General features: G+C 32.4%; 1 protein-coding gene across 5 annotated transcripts in view; it reads right to left on the bottom strand.

Annotated features, from left to right (window-relative positions):
- The window catches only part of LOC107448564 (divergent protein kinase domain 2A), a 61,523-nt gene that overhangs the window by 21,895 nt on the left and 17,605 nt on the right, over positions 1-22,023 (bottom strand). For 4 of the 5 annotated variants that reach the window (XM_016063812.4, XM_016063814.4, XM_043048707.3 and 1 more), the window contains 3 exons: positions 18,381-18,951; positions 6,776-6,917; positions 3,343-3,513 (listed from right to left, as the gene is read on the bottom strand). In XM_016063812.4, coding sequence (XP_015919298.1) covers positions 3,343-3,513; positions 6,776-6,917; positions 18,381-18,919 — 852 coding nt within the window. In that variant the 5' untranslated portion in view covers positions 18,920-18,951. Of the gene's footprint in view, positions 1-3,342; positions 3,514-6,775; positions 6,918-18,380; positions 18,952-21,319; positions 21,337-22,023 lie in introns of those variants that run through there. The other variant, XM_087154861.1, reaches the window with a different exon arrangement.

Below are 22,023 nucleotides of genomic sequence, written 5' to 3'. Positions count from 1 at the left end.
CACCAGGCATGGACGACATCATACCAATGATGCTTATCCAAGGGGTGAATACACTGGCCCCTATTCTATGTAGGATTTTTCGATCCTGTATAGCATTTGGGTATATACCTCTCTCCTGGAGGAATACCAGGGTGATTTTCATACCAAAAGCAGGTAAGGAGAATTACTTTGAGATTAAATCATTCAGACCAATCAGCCTCACTTCCTGTCTGTTGAAAGCGATTGAAAAGCTAATCGACAGACACTTCAGAGACACTGTGCTCATAGAAAGGCCACTGTCCTACACACAGCATGCCTATCAACCAGGCAAGTCTACAGACACCGCTCTGTATGAGCTCTCCTACCTGCTTGAGAAATCTATCAAAGATAAGGAGATGGCTCTCGCGGTATTCATTGATATTGAAGGTGCGTTTGATAAAGTCCCTGTTGAGACTATCATTAATGCACTTAGGAACAGAGGCATAAACTCAATAATTACCAGGTGGATAGCAAATTTGCTATCCTCTATGTATGTTTGTTCCTCTCTATTGGGTGCAAGCATGAAAGTGCATGCAACCGCAGGATGCCCCCAGGGAGGGGTTCTGTCCCCTATCCTATGGTGTATGGTAATGGACTCCTTGTTAGTTCGGTTAACTGCTCTTGGCATTCCCTGTATCGGGTACGCTGATGACGGTGTTATTGTTGTCAGAGGCAAACATGGAAAAACTGTCTCTAATATCATGAATAATGCACTCCTAGAAGTAGCTAGATGGTGTTCTGAATCAGGCTTATCTGTCAATCCATCCAAGATAAGTTATGTAGCCTTCACACGAAAAAGGCAACTTGATCTAGGTAATGTATACTACCTGGACCATAAATTGGAACTCACGGAGAAAGTCAAGTTTCTCGGGGTTTATTTTGACTCCAAACTAAATTGGGGTCTTCAACTTGAATACTGTACCAACAGGGCCAGAAAAATTTTCTGTCTTGCAGAAATGCTATTGGTAGAACATGGGGACTGTCCCCCAAAATAGTTTACTGGATATACTCAATGATTATTAGTCCTATCATCACTTATGGTGTAATCGTCTGGTGGTCGAGGACTAGATTGAGCTCCGCAAGGTCTAATCTTAACAGACTACAAAGAATGGTCTGTGTAGCCCGGTCAGGCTGTCTCAGGACCACTTCTACAGCTGCTCTATAGAGCTTACTTGGGCTTCTTCCATTGAACTTACGCATTGAAGTTAAAGCTCAGACAGGCGTAAAGCGTCTTATGTACCTTGGCCTATGGAAAGAGCATTCCAAACACTTGTCATGGGGACATCTTGTTTCACAAGTGATGGATTTATCCTCTTTTATTATGCCTAGTGACTATATGTCACTAAGATACGCTTTTCACAAGCCCTTCAAGATCCATTTTCCTACTAGAGAGGAATGGTTTAATTCTCCTCGGTTGCTTAAAGGCAAATGCCTAATATGGTACACTGATGGTTCAAAGATTGATGCCAAATCAGGAGCAGGAATTTATTGCTCCAATGATGATACCAAACTTCACTTTCCCCTGGGAAATTATGCCACCGTTTTTCAGGCTGAGGTCTATGCCATTATCTTGTGCTGCAAGGTATGCTTAGACAAGGGATATCAAAATACGACTATCTGCCTCTGTTCTGACAGTCAGGCTGCTCTCCTATCACTGTCAAGGTGTAAATTCACCTCTTCGTTAGTGTGGGAATGCTTCTCGGTCCTCTGTGACCTGTCCGCTCATAACAGGGTATACCTGCATTGGGTACCAGGACATATGGGTATCGGTGGAAATGAGCTAGCTGATGAAGCAGCATGGGCTGGCTCTAATGCAATTTTCTGGGGCCCTGAACCTGCGCTGGGGATTTCTCCCTCCTCATTTAGGACAACCATTTTCAAGCTCTATGGCAAAATCGCCCATGAGCAATGGCGCGCTGCTGACAGTCAGAGACAAGCTAAGGAGCTGAATCGAGACTGTCCTAGTGTATGTCAAAAGGAGCTCTTAAAGCTTAATAGAAACAGTATAACAGGGTTGCCACTCAAATCTGGAAAAAAAATTCCCTGTGTTTTCCCTGTACTATTATACACAATATATTAAAAGGAAACAACAATTACTGTTCCCTTTTATGAGCTATATAGGGCTAACTATATTTATTAGTTTTAATTGGTGGGAGAACAGCTGAACATATTTAAATAATGTTATAGTAAGTGAAATAGTTTAGTATAGCTGAAATATCATGGCTAAATATCTCATAGATTACGCTTTGAGTGGGCACCATTTTTTAAAAGACAAAAATAAGAAACAAAATTCCCTGTATTTTCCCTGTTTGCAAGAAAAAAATCAAAATTCCCTGCATTTTCCCTGTTATTTTAGGTGATTTTTAAATTCCCTGTATTTTCCAGGTTTTCCCTGTTCTCCATGTAGAGTGGCAACCCTGTATAAGGAACATCATAGGTCTTCTTACTGGTCACTGTATCCTCAGGAGACACCTAAACATTATGGGAATAGAATCCAATTGTCTTTGTCGGGGATGTCATCTAGAAGAAGAGACATCACGACACATACTTTGTGATTGTGATGTCTATTCTGCTCAAAGATTTGAGCATCTAGGGCAGCATTGCGTCAATGCCTGGGAACTGCAAGATGTTCCTGTAAGGTGCTTGCTGAACTTTATTTCAGCTATAGGGCTTTCTTGCTAATCACGACTAGGGTTTGGGTACAATAGACCTCTGGTCGATGTGCCCTGCTCGTCTGAGCTGCCCAACCTCTAAGTCTAAGTCTATGACAGAGGGATACAAAAGTTTATCCCACGATACGACAAGTGTCTCAATTCTGGTGGTGGCTATGTTGGAAAATAGCTGAAACATTGCTGTACGTGTTGCCAATAAATATATTCCTGAAAGTGTGAGTTCTTTTTTTTTTTATAAATTAGGGAAACTTACTTTCTAGATGTGCCTTGTATGAACACTTAAAAAAATCTTAAATAATATAAAGATATTTCTTAACAGTTATTTTTAATACATATTTTATTCTTACATACATAATCATAAAATTATAAGCTAATTATAATTTATAAAATAATTATTATAATTTATAATGAAATCATTTAGAAAATATAGATAACATATAAATTTGTTGCAATAACACTTAATTATATTTAAGCCTTGTCATTTCAAAGAGTGTGTTTATATATTTTCAAATGTATGACAGGACACAATCACAGGTACAATAGTTGACAGAATAATCTATTAGCTTAATTACAACTAATACTTAAATTATTATTATGCTTTCAAAAACTAACTGAGAATAAAACTACAAAATCACTTAACACAAAAAATCACCTCAAAATCCTGTACAAGCTGCAAAACCTGAATAGCTAAACCAGCCCTTGTATCAAATGACTCCGAAAGGAAAGATTTTAGGGGCTTCAGTCCTCCTTCCAGCACAACTGAACGTCCACAAGCACCAAGCAAATTTGGAATTGGCATAGTCATTTTTGTTTTAGCTTGTAACTGCACAAAAACAGAAAAATTAAAAATTTGCAAATACATTTCTTTAAACAAAATATTTTAACGAAGTCGTCGAGTATCAAAACTTGACAAATCCACCCAATCTTTAAGAAATAGTGAAACATTTCACTAAAACAATTGAAAAACAAGACTTTCTAATTATTCCAATAAATTTTCACAATCTGCACATATTTTTAGGTTCAAATGAATATTGTTAGGAGCATACAATAAAATATCCTTAGAATATTTCTTTCCCTTTAACTTATTTTTCATGAATGGAAAAATTGAGGTGATTTAAATGAAAAAATTAAGGTTTATTAAATAAAGATTTCAAATGGAAACTAGCTTTGATTTTAGTTGATTTCTCAAACCATAATAACACCTGTTTCCTATCAACATCTTATTGTTGATTTTTGTTTTGATAACATTATTGTTAGTTATGATAATACCTTGATATTTAAACTGGCTGACATCAAAAGTTTGTTCCTCAGCCATAAAAGGTAAAATTTTTATATCTGGGTCAATTATGACTATAAATTTGGTCTTTCCTTCATTAATTACTAACTTCAATTTTCTACAATAGCTTCAAGTTTAGTAACAGAAAGTTCTCACATTTTTCTTGCTTTAAAATTTATGAATTATTATTTGCATTATCAATTAATAAAATTGCAAATATATTTTTGAACTTAATAAACTACAATAATTCTTTATATGTATGGCATGTATTAAATAACCTTTGTATGTATTATGTAAGGACATGTATGACATAAACATGGCAAATTATCTAAATTTCAATTTATTTTATTTATTTCAATTTAATGATTTAAATTTAAAAAAAAAAAGGTACTGTATTTTTCGGCGAAAGCGCCGCTTCGTTGCAAGCGCCGCACCTCGATAAAAATGAAATTTTTAAAAAAAAAGTTATAGCAAGCGCCGCAATGGTGCTAAGCCGCGCATATCAGCATCCTTTTAGAAGAGACCTTTAAATTACCATTTAGAGTATCTGTATAATAAAAAATTTAATTTTTTTATGCATTTCATAAAGTAAAGTTTTAATTTCTAAATTATAATAAAAAATTTCTTTTTCAGCAAAAAAAGCAACAAAAAAAGTTTTCTCTTTCAGCAAAAAAAAAAGAAAAGAAAACAACAAAACTATATAAAATAAAGTTCCTACCAAAAAACAGAAGAACAGCAAAAAAATATTTATATGTTCAGTAGCTGAATTAAGGCTGAACTGATTTCAGAAATCCGTAAAACAATGTAATAAGAAAAAATAAAATAAAAATTTATTAAAAGAAAGATTTTAAAATGTATTACCGTTAAGAATGTGAGGAAAAACTAATACATAATAACGAAACAGCTAATAATAACGAAATAACTAATAACAAGAATAAGAAATAACTAAGCAGGCCCCAAAAAAATTCTGAAGGAATGAGCGAAGGGGAAATAAGTTTCACTTTCACAATCTTTGAGGGTGGAGTTTTAGTGGGTAGAATGCCCTCTCCTTCAATGGAAATAACCCAATGTGACAGAGAGAAGAAAATCTTTAAAAGAGAGGTGTACCCCACCTCCTCCACGTGTCATTTCTATTGGAGCTGTTTAGGAGGAATCAATCAGTTATATTTTAAAGGGGTTGGGGAAAAGAAAAGGATATGGGACCCCTAATCCAGCATTCCAAAATTCGGCTCTTAATCTGATCTAATCTCTTTCGTTTTTTCTTTAAGAAATTTATATTGATAAGACAAAAAAAATCAGCTATATTCTTTTTATTTTGAATTTTATTCTGTTGAAAAAACTTACTTTATTTTATCTTTTAAAAATAAAAAAGAAGCTTGAAGGAAAAAAAAAAATCTGTATCAAAAGAAACATCTGTTTCTAAAGCAGTTTAAAATAAAGTGAGAAGAAAAAACACCCGCATTTCCAATGAACAAAATAAAGAAATGGAAGTTGGAAAAAACTGATCAATCAATCTTGACAGCTGTGCTTTACTGATTTGCCCCCGAATTTCCCTCCTCTGTTTGACCATAAATTGGCCACACCCAGTTGACATTGAAACTACCACATGGACAATAAAATGAATTTATCCCTTTTTGCGATTTTTTTTTCGATTCATTAATTTTTTTTATTTTGCCACTTTTTACTTTTTTCTTGTTAATTGTTGCTTGCTTGCTTTTTTTTAATCGTTATTAGTTTTTAGCTTGTTTTTTGTTGTTATTCATTGTTAGTTTCTTAGCATTTAGTTTAAAGAAAAAATTTTTGTAGTTCCCTGTTAGCTTTTTTTTTTTTCTTGCGAGGTAAGCGTCTTTTGTTAAAACAAAATGTTATCTAAAAGAAAAAACGAAACTATGATCTCGCTCCAAAGAAGAAATTATTATTTCTTCCTCATAGGATTCTGATTATTTCTTCTTGATTATATTATATAGATTATTATTTTGATTAGTAAAATTTCTCTTATAATGGGCCAGTTTTAAATTCACCCCATCATAATCTATGATCGAAACTTGACTAAATTTATTGGTTTTTCTGAAATTAACAGTGGAATTGAATTATAGTAATATTTGGGGGCCATATTGGAATTTCCGAAAGAGATCCGAAGTTCGGCATTTCGTCAGTCCCGTGAGTGTCGGATTTAGGGTCCTATTCTTCCTTTTCTGTTCGCTTAAATTACAATTGCTAAGGCGCTAAATAGATTTCTAGCTTGCGATTTTTCCTTAAGCTGGGGGTGGATGCAAGAATCATACCTTTTAAATTTTCTCCTTAAGCGATGTTTTTTTAAAATTATTATTTCGTTTATTTATTTTCTTACAGGCTGCTGCCGAAAGTTTGCTAAGAATTGGCGATCTTCTGCAGCAGATCGCGATACGGGCGAATATTTCGTCGACTTCGTTATTAATTTTTTTTAATAGTCTTTCTCTCAGAAAATTATTTCTTAAATAACTTTTCTTGACAAATTTTTTTGCTAGAAAAAATATTTCGTCGGAACATCGGAAGCGCCGCATGTAGGGAAAAAACAACTTTTTTTCGATAGCGCAGCGGCTCTTCCGCCGAAAAATATGGTACAAGAAAACTTAACAAAGCAGTTTTTCACGAGAAGTCGTTAAATATTGCAGAACTCATTTAAAGATAAATATAATGAGAGATAAGGAGAAAATCTTAACACAGCTTATTAAACATGAAAAAAGGTGGTCTACCTTTTTAAGCAATCATAAACCTGTTAATTATAATTTCAATGTTTTAAATACTTTTTTAGAGTTTCAAAACAAACCTTCATCACAACATATCCTGGCTGCATTATAAGACTCGTAAGAAGTTGAATTCTTTCCTCTCTACTAATATGACCATCAAAGTTTTCATCAAAACTTTTTTTGATTTCTTTCAGAAGTTTTTTACTTGAGCATACAGGAAGGCTGAAAAGAAAAATGCATGATAAACAAAAACTAAATTTTAACACATAAACACACAACTTTATAAGGAAATTTTTAAACAATATCTAGTAAATGAGTGATACAAATACTGCAAATATTTAATTTATCCATTTAGTAAGAAATATTCATTTGTATAGAAAGTTAAATCTGTGGAAAATTATTTCATCTTATTTTTTTTCTTTTAAAGATAGAAAATATTTATTATATATATATAAATAAATTTGTTTGTGAAAAAATTAAAATTTTAATTTTATATAAGCTAATTTTTTACACGACAACTAAATCACATATTTTAATAAGAATAAAGCTCATTCTTAGATTTAAATGTATCCATGATAATAATCATTCAAAGCTTTATTAAAAGATATAGATAGGACTCAAATACAACAATAGGACTCCAAAAGTAGTTCCAAAACTTAAAAAGACACAAATGCTCGATTTCTTTTTATTGCTGCTTTCAATATTGCCACTCAAAACTGCAAAAAAATCTCCCCATGTTTTCCCAGCATATTAGGAAAAACATGCAACTATAGTGTTCTTGTGTTGTTCTTAAAATAAAAATACTCTCTTTGTTCTAATCACTGGAAAGAATAAGGGGCAGTAACAATTCCCAATTCAACACTATTTGAAATAAAAATATTATGGTAACAAAATATTTATTGTTCGTATTTACATACCAAAAAGAATATACTATTATTATACCTAGAATATAGCAAGGCCTGAAAATACACAACACAAGTTAAGAGAATGAAAAAAATTACAAATTACCTCTAGACTACTAAAAAAATTAAAAACTCTGGTGAAATAAAATAAAATCTTGCTATCATAATAAAAATTTAATTTGAAAATTTAGTTTCAAAACAAAACTAACAATTTTTCTTTAATTCATATATTTGAGAATCAATTTAAACAACTTCTTACAGTTTTTTCAGTAATTCATTTCATTTTTTTCTTCTGTAACTGTTTAATTCGCAATACCACTTTTCGTTTGCAAGAAATCTTTTTCAAGGGCAATATCACTATTCATAAACATCTGTGAAAATATTTTTGCTACAACATTAAAGGAAGAATGTGAAGCAACAAGCTTCAATGCCCATAACCAGGGCCGTCTTAATGGCAAGCAGGGCCCCCGGGCAACGAAATGTTTTGGGTCCCTATTACATTTCATACTGTTTAAAATAGAACTAAAAAACTTCACATGCATAAAATTAAGCATTTTTAAGATATGCAATAATTTTAACAAAGTTAAACACATTTTTATAGCCCCAATAACTCAATGCACATAAAATAAAGCATTTTTAAACTAGGCATAATTTTTCTTAAAAAAATGAGATGCTAACAAATTGCAATCCTCAAATAGTAAGTAATTTTCAAAACGAAGAAGCTAATTAAAGTAAGTAAATTAAAAAGCATAGGGGTATAATTTTTTTTGTTGTTTTTTTTTGTATTTTATATTGTAACCGTCGCTGAACAGCCGACCCAATTTTTGGGTTTACGTCTACCAATGTTCAATTCCGCAGCCTTGTAATTTTGAACCAATCCAGAAGACAAGGAAACTCCTGGATCAGTACCCCCAGAGGTATGACTTGTTATGGGAACATGGAGGACTTTGTGACTCGACAGACTTAACGTGCATCAGTCACCATTTACTACACGGGGAGTTTTCGGCCGGCGGAGATCGAACACACGAACATGGGCCCAGTGCCCTACTAATCAAGCTATCCCGACCAAGGGTAAAACAATTTTTTCATTTTTTATTATAACCGTCATTGGGGGCCGGGATAGCCTGGTCAGTAGGGCGCTGGGCCCATATCCAAGAGGTCGTGGGTTCGATCCTCTCCGGCCGAAGACTCCCCGTGTAGTAAATGGTGACTGATGCACGTTAAGTCTGTCGAGTCACAAAGTCCTCCATGTTCCCACAACAAATCAATACCTCTGGGGGTACTGATCCAGGAGTTTCCTTGTCTTCTGGATTGGTTCAAAATTACAAGGCTACGGAATTGAACGTAAGTAGTCGTAAACCCATGAAATTGGGTCGGCTGTTCAACGACGGTTATAAAATAAAATAAAATATAACCGTCATTGAACAGCCGATCCAATTTTCAGGTTTACGACTTCTAATGTTCAACTCTGTAGCCTTTTACTTTTGAACTCAATATAGAAAACAAAGGATCTCTTGTATCAAGCATCGGGAGAAATTTTGCATTCGTGGAGTACTTTTTCAGTGGAACTAACCCGCATTTACATTACATGGAGATGAAGACCACGAGTGCCTCCCACGGTTAGTCTGACGGCAAAGGGACTCTAACCCATGATTCGTCTGCCATTGAGGATATTTCACGTCAGCACTGTGGTCCGTGCAAGCCGGATGCAGATTCATATCGACCAGCCATCATTGAATTCGAACCCGGTTCACCTCATTGGAAGGCGAACGCTCTATCCCTTGAGCCATCGTGGCTAGGGTATAGCAATTAAAAAAATTTAAAAGGTATGAATTGTTTCGTCAAACTATTAAAAAGTCAGTTATTATAACATTAATATTTAAACATCTTTCAATGCATATCAGACGTAACCAGTTTAAAAGTTGCTGTCGTATGATTCGAAACACTATTCGAAACTCGGCTAGGGTATAGCAATTAAAAAAATTTAAAAGGTATGAATTGTTTCGTCAAACTATTAAAAAGTCAGTTATTATAACATTAATATTTAAACATCTTTCAATGCATATCAGACGTAACCAGTTTAAAAGTTGCTGTCGTATGATTCGAAACACTTTCAATTATTACTTTAATTACCTGTAAATACTAAACAGAGTTGGTGGTTGTCAAGCATATTTAGTTGTTGTTGTAGTTCATTTACGTCACACTGGAGCTGCACAACGGGCTATTGGCGACGGTCTGGGAAAACACCCTGAGGATGATCCGAAGACATGCCATCACAATTTTGATCCTCTGATGAGGGGATGGCACTCCCGCTTCGGTAGCCCAATGACCTGTACGCGAAGTCGAGCACTTTACGGTAGAACAGTTTAACGAGGACCCATACCGCACATCCTCGGTCCCTACGCAGACTGATCCAAGTGGTTAACCACCCTTACACTGACCGTAGCCAGTGATGCTGACTTCGGTGATCTCAAGCATATTCAGAGGCATTATCACTTAGGGAGTTGAGCTCCTAAAAACTTCATTTTAACGAAGAAAAATAGATTTCGGCTGACTTTTTATTTTTCCTAGTGATAAAATATTCAAACTATTGGTGTTTGCATGGTAATGAATCACTATTCTTAGGAAAAAAATTCGCACTTTTTACTCTAGCATATATCCCAGAAAGCATGCAACCTTACGGCTACCTTCTGTCAGAATTTTCTTCTTATTGTCGAACGAAAGTGTTTGTACTAAAAACGTTTTTTTAATAAGGCAAAAATATTGCAGTTTTTAAACCTTTCATCCTAAAAGGATTACAAATTATTTTTTAAATAAGTGTTTTCTAAAGTGTGACTTTTTTTCTAAATAAGTGTTGTCACTTAAGTAAAATGGTCACTTAGGTCCATAATGACGGTTTAGCTGACGTCACACTAACGATAGGATCAAACTGCATTGCTCATTAAAATTTCATGACAAGGTGGATTTTAGCTGAGCATGCAAGACTTTGTGAGAAGAAACCTTATAATTACCTAGGTTTAAGAGTATTTTCACCTTGAGACTAGCTTTACTAAAGGATTTTTTTCACGCTTGAAAACTCTAAGTCAACCTCGATTTAAGGTTTTTATATAGAAGGTTGTTTTCCAAGGTTTTGGACTAGGGTAATGTGCGTAGAATAGAGCAGATTGCCACAGATCTCATTTTAAGGTTAGAAGATTTACACGTAAGCCGCATAACCAACCTTTTTAGGTTTACATTAAAAGGTTTTTGCTGAGTTAAAATAAACCATATTTTGCTATTTGGGATTTATTTTAAAAATTGTATAATGCAAAGTTGTTTATTCTTAGTTGTTTTTTTTTTATACAATTTATAAAAAGTAAGATTCTCAAGGGCCCCCCCCCCCACGAGTGCCTGGGGCCCCTGGGCACTGCCCGGGTGTGCCCATGCGTAAAGACGGTACTGCCCATAACAATTCAGCTTTAAAGGACTTTAAAGGACCTTGACTGAAAAGTTCAAAATATGTTTACTTTTGGACGTTAAATGCGACCTTGATATATTATTTTCTCCCTTATTATTTTTTTATACAAAATTCCTGATAGATTTTTCCTTTTTTGAAGCAGCATGACTTTGTGCTTTTCATCCGTAATATGGCTGATGAGTGCCTGTTTCTCGATGTTGCTTAGGCTTATAACTTCTCTGCAAAAAGAACAATAAGCAGCAAATAGATTGCTGGTTCATCTCGCACCTATTCTACAAAATCTGGATTGATATTTTAGTCACTCCAATCTGCATTTAAGGCTTTTAATAGCCCATATTTACAACAAAACAACTTTAAACAAAATTAACACAATTCTTGTTTCTCGCTAAAGAAAATTCATTCTAATTAAGTCCGTCAACCGAACAGGTATTGAGAAATTTCCCATGCCTATGACGAGATACATCAGAATACGGATGCATGAGCAACGTCATCCTCTTGGAGAAAGAAGTAAAACAGGAAGAGAATAATGGTATTACCTAGAAGGGGGGCATAAAAAGAACCAAAAGAAAAAGAAATGGACGACTGACGAGCTTCCGTAGGTGGGCAGCTGACATAGCTGCTTTTTCTTCTTTTGCAATGTGAGCTATGGTTACACTCTTTATTTTTGTCAATGTTTAATGACGTCAGTTTTTTTTTCGAAGAAAAAAATTTTGCATTTTCCCAGTTTTTAAGAGAAGATTTGAAATTCTCTGCAATTCCCAGTTTTTTATGACTTTTTTCATTCCCTATACTTTCCTGGTTCTCTAGGTGCCGTGGGAGCCCGGCTTTAAATCATTAATGAATGCTTTTTTTTGTTTAATTCCCAATCCATTGTACTAGAAAATATTCTTTTTAATAGATACACTTGTTGAGGAACAGTGATAATTTATTTAATTAGATTATGGGATATTTTCTCTTTCACCTGATTTCTAAGTAACTTAGAGCAACATTTTAGTTAGCAATCAAAAATTATTTTTCAAATATATTCTTAAATCTTTGTAAGGGTAGGGTGGTGGATAAGAGCAGATGTAAAAAAAAAAAAAATTTTAGTTACGATAAAATGTGGATATTTTGGACCAATCTAACAAGCAAACCTTTTTTTAACAAAAAAAAATTTGCATGCTTTGCAGAAAAATACATATAAATATATATCATTTTAAAATAAACATGGGATATTAGTCATGGTAGGTATCATGATACATATCTATTAATATAGTGTATCAATGAATCCTGCTGGAGGTTTTTACTCACTGGATGTGTATCACACCTTCCGATCTAGAGCAGCAAGTTCATTTACTCATATGAAACTAGGTGGTCCCAGAAGAAGACTAATAGTATAATAAATATGCTGTGACCAAAATAAAAGATGGAACACATTAATAACTTTTAATCAAATGATCAGATTATCCTTTGCAAAAGTAAAATCTTAATAGTTTGAAGAGATAAACATGCTAATTAATTAGTGTGGTAACAGTGCCGTAACTTCACCCCTCGGGGCCCTGGGGCAAAAATTTTTGGCGGAGGCCCTTTCAAAAACTTTCAGTACTCCATCTCTAATCGTCATTTTTGCTATTTATGTATTATGTCAGCGAATATGTTTATGAAAACAAGTTATTTGTTCGCATATAAATTGGATAACAAAACATTGTAAGTTTTCCACATGTCAAAATACAAAATTTCAGCGAAATCGATTAATCCTGAGAAATTAAATTTTAAAAAAGTCGTACTTATAAAACTCAATTTCTCAAGAACTAATCTACCTATTTCGCTCAAATTTTGTATTTTCCATGTGAAATTAGATACTTTAAAATGATACAAAAAAAAATGCCTTACGATTCAAAAGTTTTCAGACTATTATTGTCCCGTAGTGGACTGATCGTTAAGACTCGGCTCCCAGCAGATCACCGAAGTCAATCATCACTGGCTGCTGTTAGTGTGCGGGTGTGTGACCACTTGGATCAGTCTGCGTAGGGACCGAGGGTGTGCGGTATTGGTCCTCGTTAAACTGTTCTACCATAAAGTGCTCGACTTCGCGTGCAGGTCGCCGGGCTACCGAACCGGGGGTGCCATCCTCTCTGCAGAGGATCAAACCTCAAGGTATGTTTCCCAGACCGTCGCCAATAGCCTATTGTGTAGCACTAGTGCGACGTAAATCATCAACAACATCAGACTATTATTAAATGAAAAATAATAAATATTTACTAAAAGTTATTTTTTGCATGGAATTATCTTTAGATAAAAGAATTTTATAATAGTGTGCAAAAAATTTTCAATTCCCTTAACATTTGGGGGTCCAAACTTTGGATAGCCCACCCGACCCAACTATTGGGATCATATTTCCCAGATTACAGCTACCTCCTATATATTACGGGGGTTAGAAAATCGAATCTGTTGAACAAAAGTTATATTTATTCAGGGAAAGTATGTTTTTGTGTCTGATTGCGTAACTTAAAATAAAATATCGTGCACTAATTAATTTGCATATTTGAAGTCACACCCTCGAATTATTAAGATGGAAGCCTAGAACGTGAAGATCCGATCATTAAATCAAAAGTTATTCAGGGTGGTACGTTTTTTGTTCACTGCACATAAATGTTACCAATTTACGGCATCTCACCGAGGAAATATGACTAGGGGGGGGGGGAGTTATTCATGTTGTCTCCTCTTGTCTCGCATGTCCACAGTAGCTTCCTTTTCCTCTAAATATAATGCTAATCATAAAATATCAATTTTATAGACCTGTTGAATCCGGTTACTATACCGTTAGAAAGGTCTTTTCAAGACAAAACCATTATAATAATAAAAATTATTTTTTAGTTTCAAATCTAAAAGTTTTTGATCGCGTTATGGAAACTGAAGGAATTATAGACTTTTTTTTCTATCGGCATATATATCCACATTTTAAAAAGTCCTAATTGAAAAATTATACAGAAATTCTTTCTCTATATACATCGATTAACAAAAAACAAAGTTGCTTTACTCCAATACTGTCAGGTCCCTAGAAAATATAGCTATATTTTGAAAAGAATTCGTTCTTGAATATTTGGCCTATGTATTCATGACGCCTTGTAATCATATCGATGGTTCAAAACTAAAACAACACTTCTGCACTCACTTCTCATTCAAATAACATGAGAAGATAGTGCAGAAGTGTCGTTTTAGTTTTGAACCAACGATATGTGGCAAAATTGTGTCGAAGGGCAATATATATATTTTCATGAAAGAAAAATGAGAAAAAGTCAAAGCATATTTGCTAATTAAAAAAAAATTCTTTTTAATGGTTTCTCATGGCAATGAATTTTAATTGCTACGGATTTCTAAGCTGATGTTCATAGCTTTTTTATTAAATTAAATGCGTTTTTTTTATTAAATTAAATATGATTATTTTTAGATAAAATAAAGATTGCATTTCATTTTTTAATGAAAACAAAGTTGTTGAAAACCCTAAAAATTCGAAGTTCCAATTTAAAAAATTTAAAGGTCTTAATAATTTAAAAAATATAAAATAAGAACAAAATTCATGCACACAATAAACAGTAAAATTATCAATTAAAGTACTATGCAAATTAAATTTTATATACGAACATAAAGAAAAACAATTTTTATGTTACCATTCTTATAAAAGAATTCTAACAGTATATAAATATAAAATTTAATGTATTAAATGAGTTAATGCAAACATTTACTTACCTCCTTATAAATAAATTTACATTTGGTTTTCTTGTTTTCCAAAGAAAAATTTTATTAAGAATGGGAATTATTGATATCACGATTTATGTTTGAAAAAATGAAGTTGCAAATAATTTTAAAAACTCTTAATTAAAGTTAAATTTCAATTTCAAAAATTGAACAAAACAAAAGGTAACAGAATTTATATCTGAATTAAAAATGGTTAATTTAAATGACGCAATTAAATGAGTTAAAAACTGGAATTTAACTGCAACGTTTTACGTTTGCCTCAGAAAAAATCTCTTGACAAAATGACCTAAGTAAATGTTAGCAAGAGTCATCCCCTTGGATCCCTTAAAAGCTTACATCCGTTTTCCTAGAACATCTAGATAATTGCTAGTTTCAGACAACTTAAGGGACATATAGATGGTACTGTAAATATATGACATTTTATAAAAGCACAAAAGAGCCCAGGGTCATAAAAATGATTTAGGCAATTTAAAGAAGGAAAAGGTCATTTTCCCATGGTGTAAAAGGAGATGGCAATTTTTTGAGGAGTCAGATAACTGTGGGTCAACTCTGTGGGGGATATGAAGGTTTTAACACCTTCATACCACCCACAGTCAAAAGATGCTTTCAAATATATCTATTAGTCTCAGTGTAGAATGCATTTTTCAGGATGCAAAACAGTGGTGCTTATTTTAGTTTTCTAAACACTTGTTATGTTTTTTTATGATGTGCTCTTCTTCTCTTTTCGTGTTTTTGTTTCAAATTTTTTTAATAAATTAAAAGTTGTAATATGTAGTAAAAAATTGAAACAAAACCGAAGCATTTTTCTTGGGGTGGGGGATTTCTATTTCAATTTGAAAAATAGTTATTAAATTGGGAAAACAGTAGTTTCTTTTTCTGAAATTCTCAATTCTGTTTTACTTTATTGTAGCGAATTTCAAATTTTCAGAAGGGGAGGCTAAAGTTTTCGATTTGGAAAATAGCTTTAAAGTCGAAAATAAGAGTTAAATATAAGTTTTACTCGACTTTATTCTTGCGAATGTCTGATATTCAGAAGGGGTGAAGTATATTCTTCCCCCCCCCCCTCACTTTAAGAAGAAAATAAAATTTTCTTTTTTAAAAATAGCTTCAAAGTTTTTTTTTTTTTTTTTTTGAAACAATTTTACTGGACTTTATTATTTCAAATGTCTAAATTTCTGAAGATACTAAAAACATTTTAGCCCCCCTTACTTTATATCAGAGGAAATTAAAGTTTTCTATCCCCTTACTATAATTTAAGAGGAAAATGAAGTTTTCTATTTGGAAAATATCGTCGAAGTTATGAAACAAAACAATTTTTTTCCTCTAAAAATTTCAACTTTACTTGATTTTATTCTATTAATGTCTAAATTTCAGAAGATGAGAAGCAAATTTTTCACCCCCTCACTTTTATTTCAGAAGAAAATAAAGCTTTCTATTTGGAAAATAGAATCAAAGATGACATTTATTTTTAGTTACCAATTTTTATTATTTTTGAGCACTTTGAAATTTCAGAAGGGGCGAAACACTATGTTCGCCCCCTCATTATTATTTCGGAAGTAAATAGAGTAAAAATTGGAAATAAAATACTTTTTCTACTTTTACTTTACTTTTCCAAAAGTCAAAAAACATATTAATCGCCCATAACAGAATAACTTGATGTATATCTTCAAAGCTGAAAAAGAATAGCTTTTTTTTCCCTCTAAAATTACCTACTTTACTAGACTTCGTCTTGGCGAATAACTAAATATCAAAAGAGGCAAGGCACAAAAATGTTAGAGGAATATAAAGTTTTCTATTTCAAAAATAGCTTCAAAATTGAAATTCTTTTTCTTTTTAAATTACTGATTTTACTTGACTTTATTTTTGTGAGTGTCTAAATTTCAGGAGGGGCGAAACGCATCGTTTGCCCCGTCATCTAAATTTTAGAGGGGCCCTCTGCCTCCCCCTGGTTGGCACGCGACTGGGTCTGACGCAATCAACTACATGCAGCTGTGGCCTTTCCCCTTCTCTGCAAAGCGTGTTTGTTCTTTTAAGAAAGGGAAATATTTTGTGAAAAGGTGTTTTACCGTTTTTTACCCTTCCCTTTATGTTATAGTGCAGTGTTTCCCAAAGTGTGGTACGCGTACCCCCAGGAGTACGGGAACAGTTAAGAGGGGGTACGTGTTCTTATGCGAAATATCTTGCAACAAACGAAAATTTTTAAACATTTTATTCAAAAACAAAGCTAGCCATGAAAATTTACGATTACGTATTTTTATATTGGCAACTTTTTGCAGAGTCAACAGTTAATATTTAGTGGTGTCAACAGCCAGTTGTGATTTTTAACTTTAGTGTAATTTTTTTATAGAAAAAAATACATTCGTTTTTTAATCAGTGGTTCACAGCGTTAAGAAGAATTTAGAAGGGGTACACAAGAGTCATAAGTTTGGGAAACACTGTTATAGTGGGTACGCAATTACAAAAAAGATAATTTTCATCTACTCTATCTTAACACAATTTCTTTCCAACATATATATAATTAGAGTGCTTTATTTTGAAAAAAAAAAGTCTCTTCATATGGGGCCCCCTTGACCGTCGGGGCCTCGGGGCGGTGCCCCGACTGCCCCGGCGTAGTTACGGCCCTGTGTGGTAATACTTTAAGTTACAAAATCAAATACAAAATTGTACTTTTGCTGAATAAATATACCTTTTTTCCGATGGATTTGGATATTAAACATTCAAAATGGTGAGTAGCATTAATTTATGAAATATGGATCCTATAGCTGGAAAGCAGCCTTAAGTTTGGTCTCACAAAGTTGATCACTATTTATTTTAATAATAAGTTTAAAAAAATGTAATTGCTAAGTATATAAATTTTCACCTAATTTCAAACATATGCGACATTAAATGGCAACATCAAAAATTTGAGCAGATTAGGTTGAATAGTTCTATACTTCTTGAAATGAAAATATAAAAACATGACTTATTTGAAAAGTTTTTTTGACAACTACAAAACATTTTGACCAATTCTGCTCAAATGTTAGATTTTATCATTTAAAATTACTTACTACTTTAAAATTATTTTAAAAAAAACTCACCTAACGATTCAATTCTTTTTTGCTCAATAATAATATAAGTAATAAAATATATTTTGCAAGAAATCATTTTTGGATGAAGAAGTTTTATAACTGAGTGCATAATATATTTTTTTTTTGCTTAAACAGTTCTATAAACATAGAAAAATAAGCTGAAAGAGAAAATAACATTTAATGCCACTAAAATTTTGACTGTTGCCATTGCTAAAGTATAGAATCCTATTTTCCAAATTGGGGCTATATTTTTTTAATTGCGATAGATCAAAGTCAATATAATTTGAAAGTAATTTAGTAATGAGTACTACTGCATATTCATATGGAGAGAAATGTCCACATGGAATTGTATTAGGAGAATTGTCCATAAGCCTATTTTTAAAGAGAGTGATACTGTCAATGATACTTAGAGAAATTTTTTGCTGCACTTCCAAAAGAGAACTAAATAAAAAAAATTATATAAAACAACAATAAATAATGTTATGACTAACATACATCTAAATGACCTAAAAATACTTACGCAAATTGATTAAAAGGTATATCCAATAATATATTGAGATTTTTAAAATTATCAGGCTTTAATAAATTATCAAGAGCCAATGAGGTCTTCCAGATTGCAGCCGGTATGTCACAAGGAACAGAATAACTTGCATTTCTACAAATAAATTCATCAAATCTATTCCACTCTTCAGCAACCAGAGAGCTTATGAGTACTCTTTGTGTGTGTAAAACACCCTTTTTCCAAACTATTCTATTATTATAAGGCATGACTAGTTCACCATGAAAGAGAATGGAGCTTTTCATTACTTGATTACAAATTCCATATCCAAAGCAAACAGGACAGGAATATAAGTGACTAAATAAAGGTGCAAAATCCACTGTTGTTCTTTCAGATTGTTTCTTGATAGCAACAAGTGTGGGTAAAGACACGGGATGCAGACCATGAATAAAAGAAACAACTCCAAGTATTTTATGCCTTAAAAATTTCACTCCAATCATTAAAGATAATATGATTACGATGACAATGATAGCTTTCTTTGGCCAACGGTAAAGTAACATGTTGAACAAGTATTCAATTTATGAAAAGTGATCTGCAACATAAAAAACAATTATATAATAATGTGTGCATAAAAATTGAAGATCAAAGGAGAAGAATGGTTCGTGTCCATGAACACTATGATTCTAACAATATGATTCCAATTCGCGTGCGGACAGGTAGGATTTTTGCATAGTGCAGCCCATCTTAACTCTGTAATAATTTTTGGAGAAAACTGATTTTCCCATCATTGCTTGTCAAAACTTAGTAATCCTCAAAATGCAATAGATGGCGATCTGATCGTTATTTATGTGAAATATGGACAAAAACTGTTCTTTCCCGTTGGTCTTCAACTGTTCAACTTTATACATATATATATATATATTAACTAGAAGCATGTTGATACTGTATATTTTTAATTGCGCCATATGAATCTTTCTTCATTGTACACTTTATTTTATGTTTAAACTGCACAGTGCGCAAAAAAAACCAGACAACCCTGAATAACTCTTGAACTAATGATTGGATCTTCACATTCTAGGACTCAATCTTAATGGCTTGAGGGGGTGAACTTAAATATGCTAATTAGTAAGTGCAAACGATTATTTTAAGTAACAAAATCAGACACGAAAACGTACTTTCTCAGAATGAACATACCATTTTTTTTCACCGGATTCAGATTTTTGACTCCCAAAACATACGGGTAGCTGCAATCAGGGAAATATGGCCCCAATAGTTTGGTCAGGAGAGCAGTACAAAATTTGGACCCCTTAATGTTAATTTTACTCTTTGCATATTTCGCTACATCTCGAGAACTTTTTAATAGAATTGAAAATTTTTTACACACAATTATAAAATTTAAGCCAGTAGGATTGAGTCCAAGCATGTGAAAATCTGATCATTATATAAAAAGTTTCTCAGGGTGGTCCTTTTTTTTTCTTTGTGCGCAGTACAATATTACTGCTTATTATCCACATTTATTTTGCTCTTCTTTTTAAGTCATGCAGTGCCTTATTTACCAAAAGATATCCTTCCAGAATTTTATATTTACTCTACTTTGTAAACCAAAACCCTCTCTGGGACTCATCTCCCAACTTAATGACCATTTGCCAATCACCGGTTCAAAGCACCATTCAAAGCTTCAAGGTTTCCACAGTCAATTAATTCTAAAACAATTGCTAATTTAGTTGGATCAAATAGAGAAGGTTACATGGAAAAATGTCAAAAGTAAATTTTTTGAAAGAAACACCCTACAACAGTTTCATTTCTAATTTGCAAACACAACACTCGACTAAGACATCTAGGGACAAGGCTTGTTCTATATCAAGAGCTTCTCTTCCTCTGCTCAAATGTATGGGAATATGTTAAGAAATTTCCCCCTTTCATAATATTTTTCGCATTTATATTGGCAAAAATATTTTTTAAAAATTCCTTGGTGCTTACTTTAAGAACTGTTAAATGCAATTTTGAGTTCTTTGAAAATTCCAAGCTTAAAAAAAATGTAATCGGTTAAAAAATTAAGGCAGTAATTTATGTACTTCCAACTCCTATGGCTATCCAAACGCTAATGGTCAAAGCATGCCGAGTGTTGCCATAGATAAAGAGTTCTGCTATGCACCACCTGTAGCCCATTTTAATTGCCAATTACAACACATGAAAGAAACAGCCACTTCTACAGGTCGTATTACTGATCTTGTTCTGTAGGTTTGATTTAATTGAAAAATTTTATCAATAATTATGATAGCTTGAATTGAATACCAGAAAATTTCTTTAAATATAGACACAGTTGTGGAAATGGTCATCAATATTGATTCTGAGAATGATAATGAAGAAGTCAATGATCAATTTCAGGAGACTGTACACACACATTTTTACCTGTGCAAAAACTATGAAATTGTAGTTCAAATGTTAGAATTCTATATAATAATGTATACATATTATACACTACATGGAAGAGATTTCAGTTTTTAAATTTCTCAAAAAATAATTAGAAGATTACTTTGTAACTTTAGAGGTAATTAGTACATGCTATTTTTCATACTTAGCAATAAAAGTTAAAGATTTCAAAGATTTCAGGGACTGACAATAAATTATGAAAGAAAACAAGCATTCTGTTACACCCTATGCCAGAAAATCATGCAATAAGCTTGTACCAATTACTTTGTTACTTCAAAAAACTGCATAAAATTTCGTAAACATAACTTGAATATTTTTGAGATATGAACACGGTTATAAAAAATTAAATTTTTAATCTTATGACTATAGCTTTAAAAATATTTAAATTTAGAAAAAAAGTTTAGTATATTTTTCTAAGTAGTTTTTTTTTTTTTTTTTTTTTTAAAGAAAGCTCAAAATGATAAGGAATTTTCCACAAATTTCATTTTTTGTATCATAAAACAAAATTCAATAACAAATGATAATACCTTATAATAATTATCCAAACACCAAACTGTGATGGTATAAAGAAAGAAAACAAGCAAAAGAAAACCATCCTTTATGATGTATCATCTAAAAAGTACAAGAACTACTTAGAAAATTCCTTGAAACTCTTGAAATCTTTAAGATATTCAAAACAAATTTTTTTTTATTAGTTGCCAAATATGATTTATTATAAAATTTAAAAGATTTTTTACATGCATGCGCAATATAAAAGAACTACATTAAATAATCACATTGAATCTTGTTTTAATTCCATAACAAAAATTTTGTAATTATTTTTTAATTGCTCTAAAAATTTTGTTTAATTATATTGAATATTTTTAAAGCTATAGCAGAAAAACACAACACAAAAAAATTGGTATCTTATAAAAATGTCCATGACTGCATTAACATTTAAGTTAGGTATATGAAATTTTATGCAGTAACTGCAAATAACAACCAAAGTAATTGGTATAAATAACAAACTTATTGTTGATTTTCTGGCATAGGGTATTCAAAAGTACTTTTTTTTAAATTTATTGTCAGTCCCTGGAACCTCTGGAAGTTTTAAATCTTATTTCTAAGTAGGAAAAAATGCATGTACTAATTACCTTGAAAGTTACAAAATAATCCTTAAAATATTTCTTGAGAAATTTAAAAAAAAAAAACAGCCTTTTCCACCATTATTGTAATGTATATATATATATAT

The sequence above is a fragment of the Parasteatoda tepidariorum genome, chromosome 11 (assembly GCF_982258835.1).
Source record: "Parasteatoda tepidariorum strain Cologne lab strain chromosome 11, Ptep-v5.0, whole genome shotgun sequence".
Lineage (NCBI taxonomy): Eukaryota > Metazoa > Arthropoda > Arachnida > Araneae > Theridiidae > Parasteatoda > Parasteatoda tepidariorum.
The sequence above is the reverse complement of the archived record's forward strand: the minus strand, read 5'-3'. Positions and strand labels throughout refer to the sequence as shown.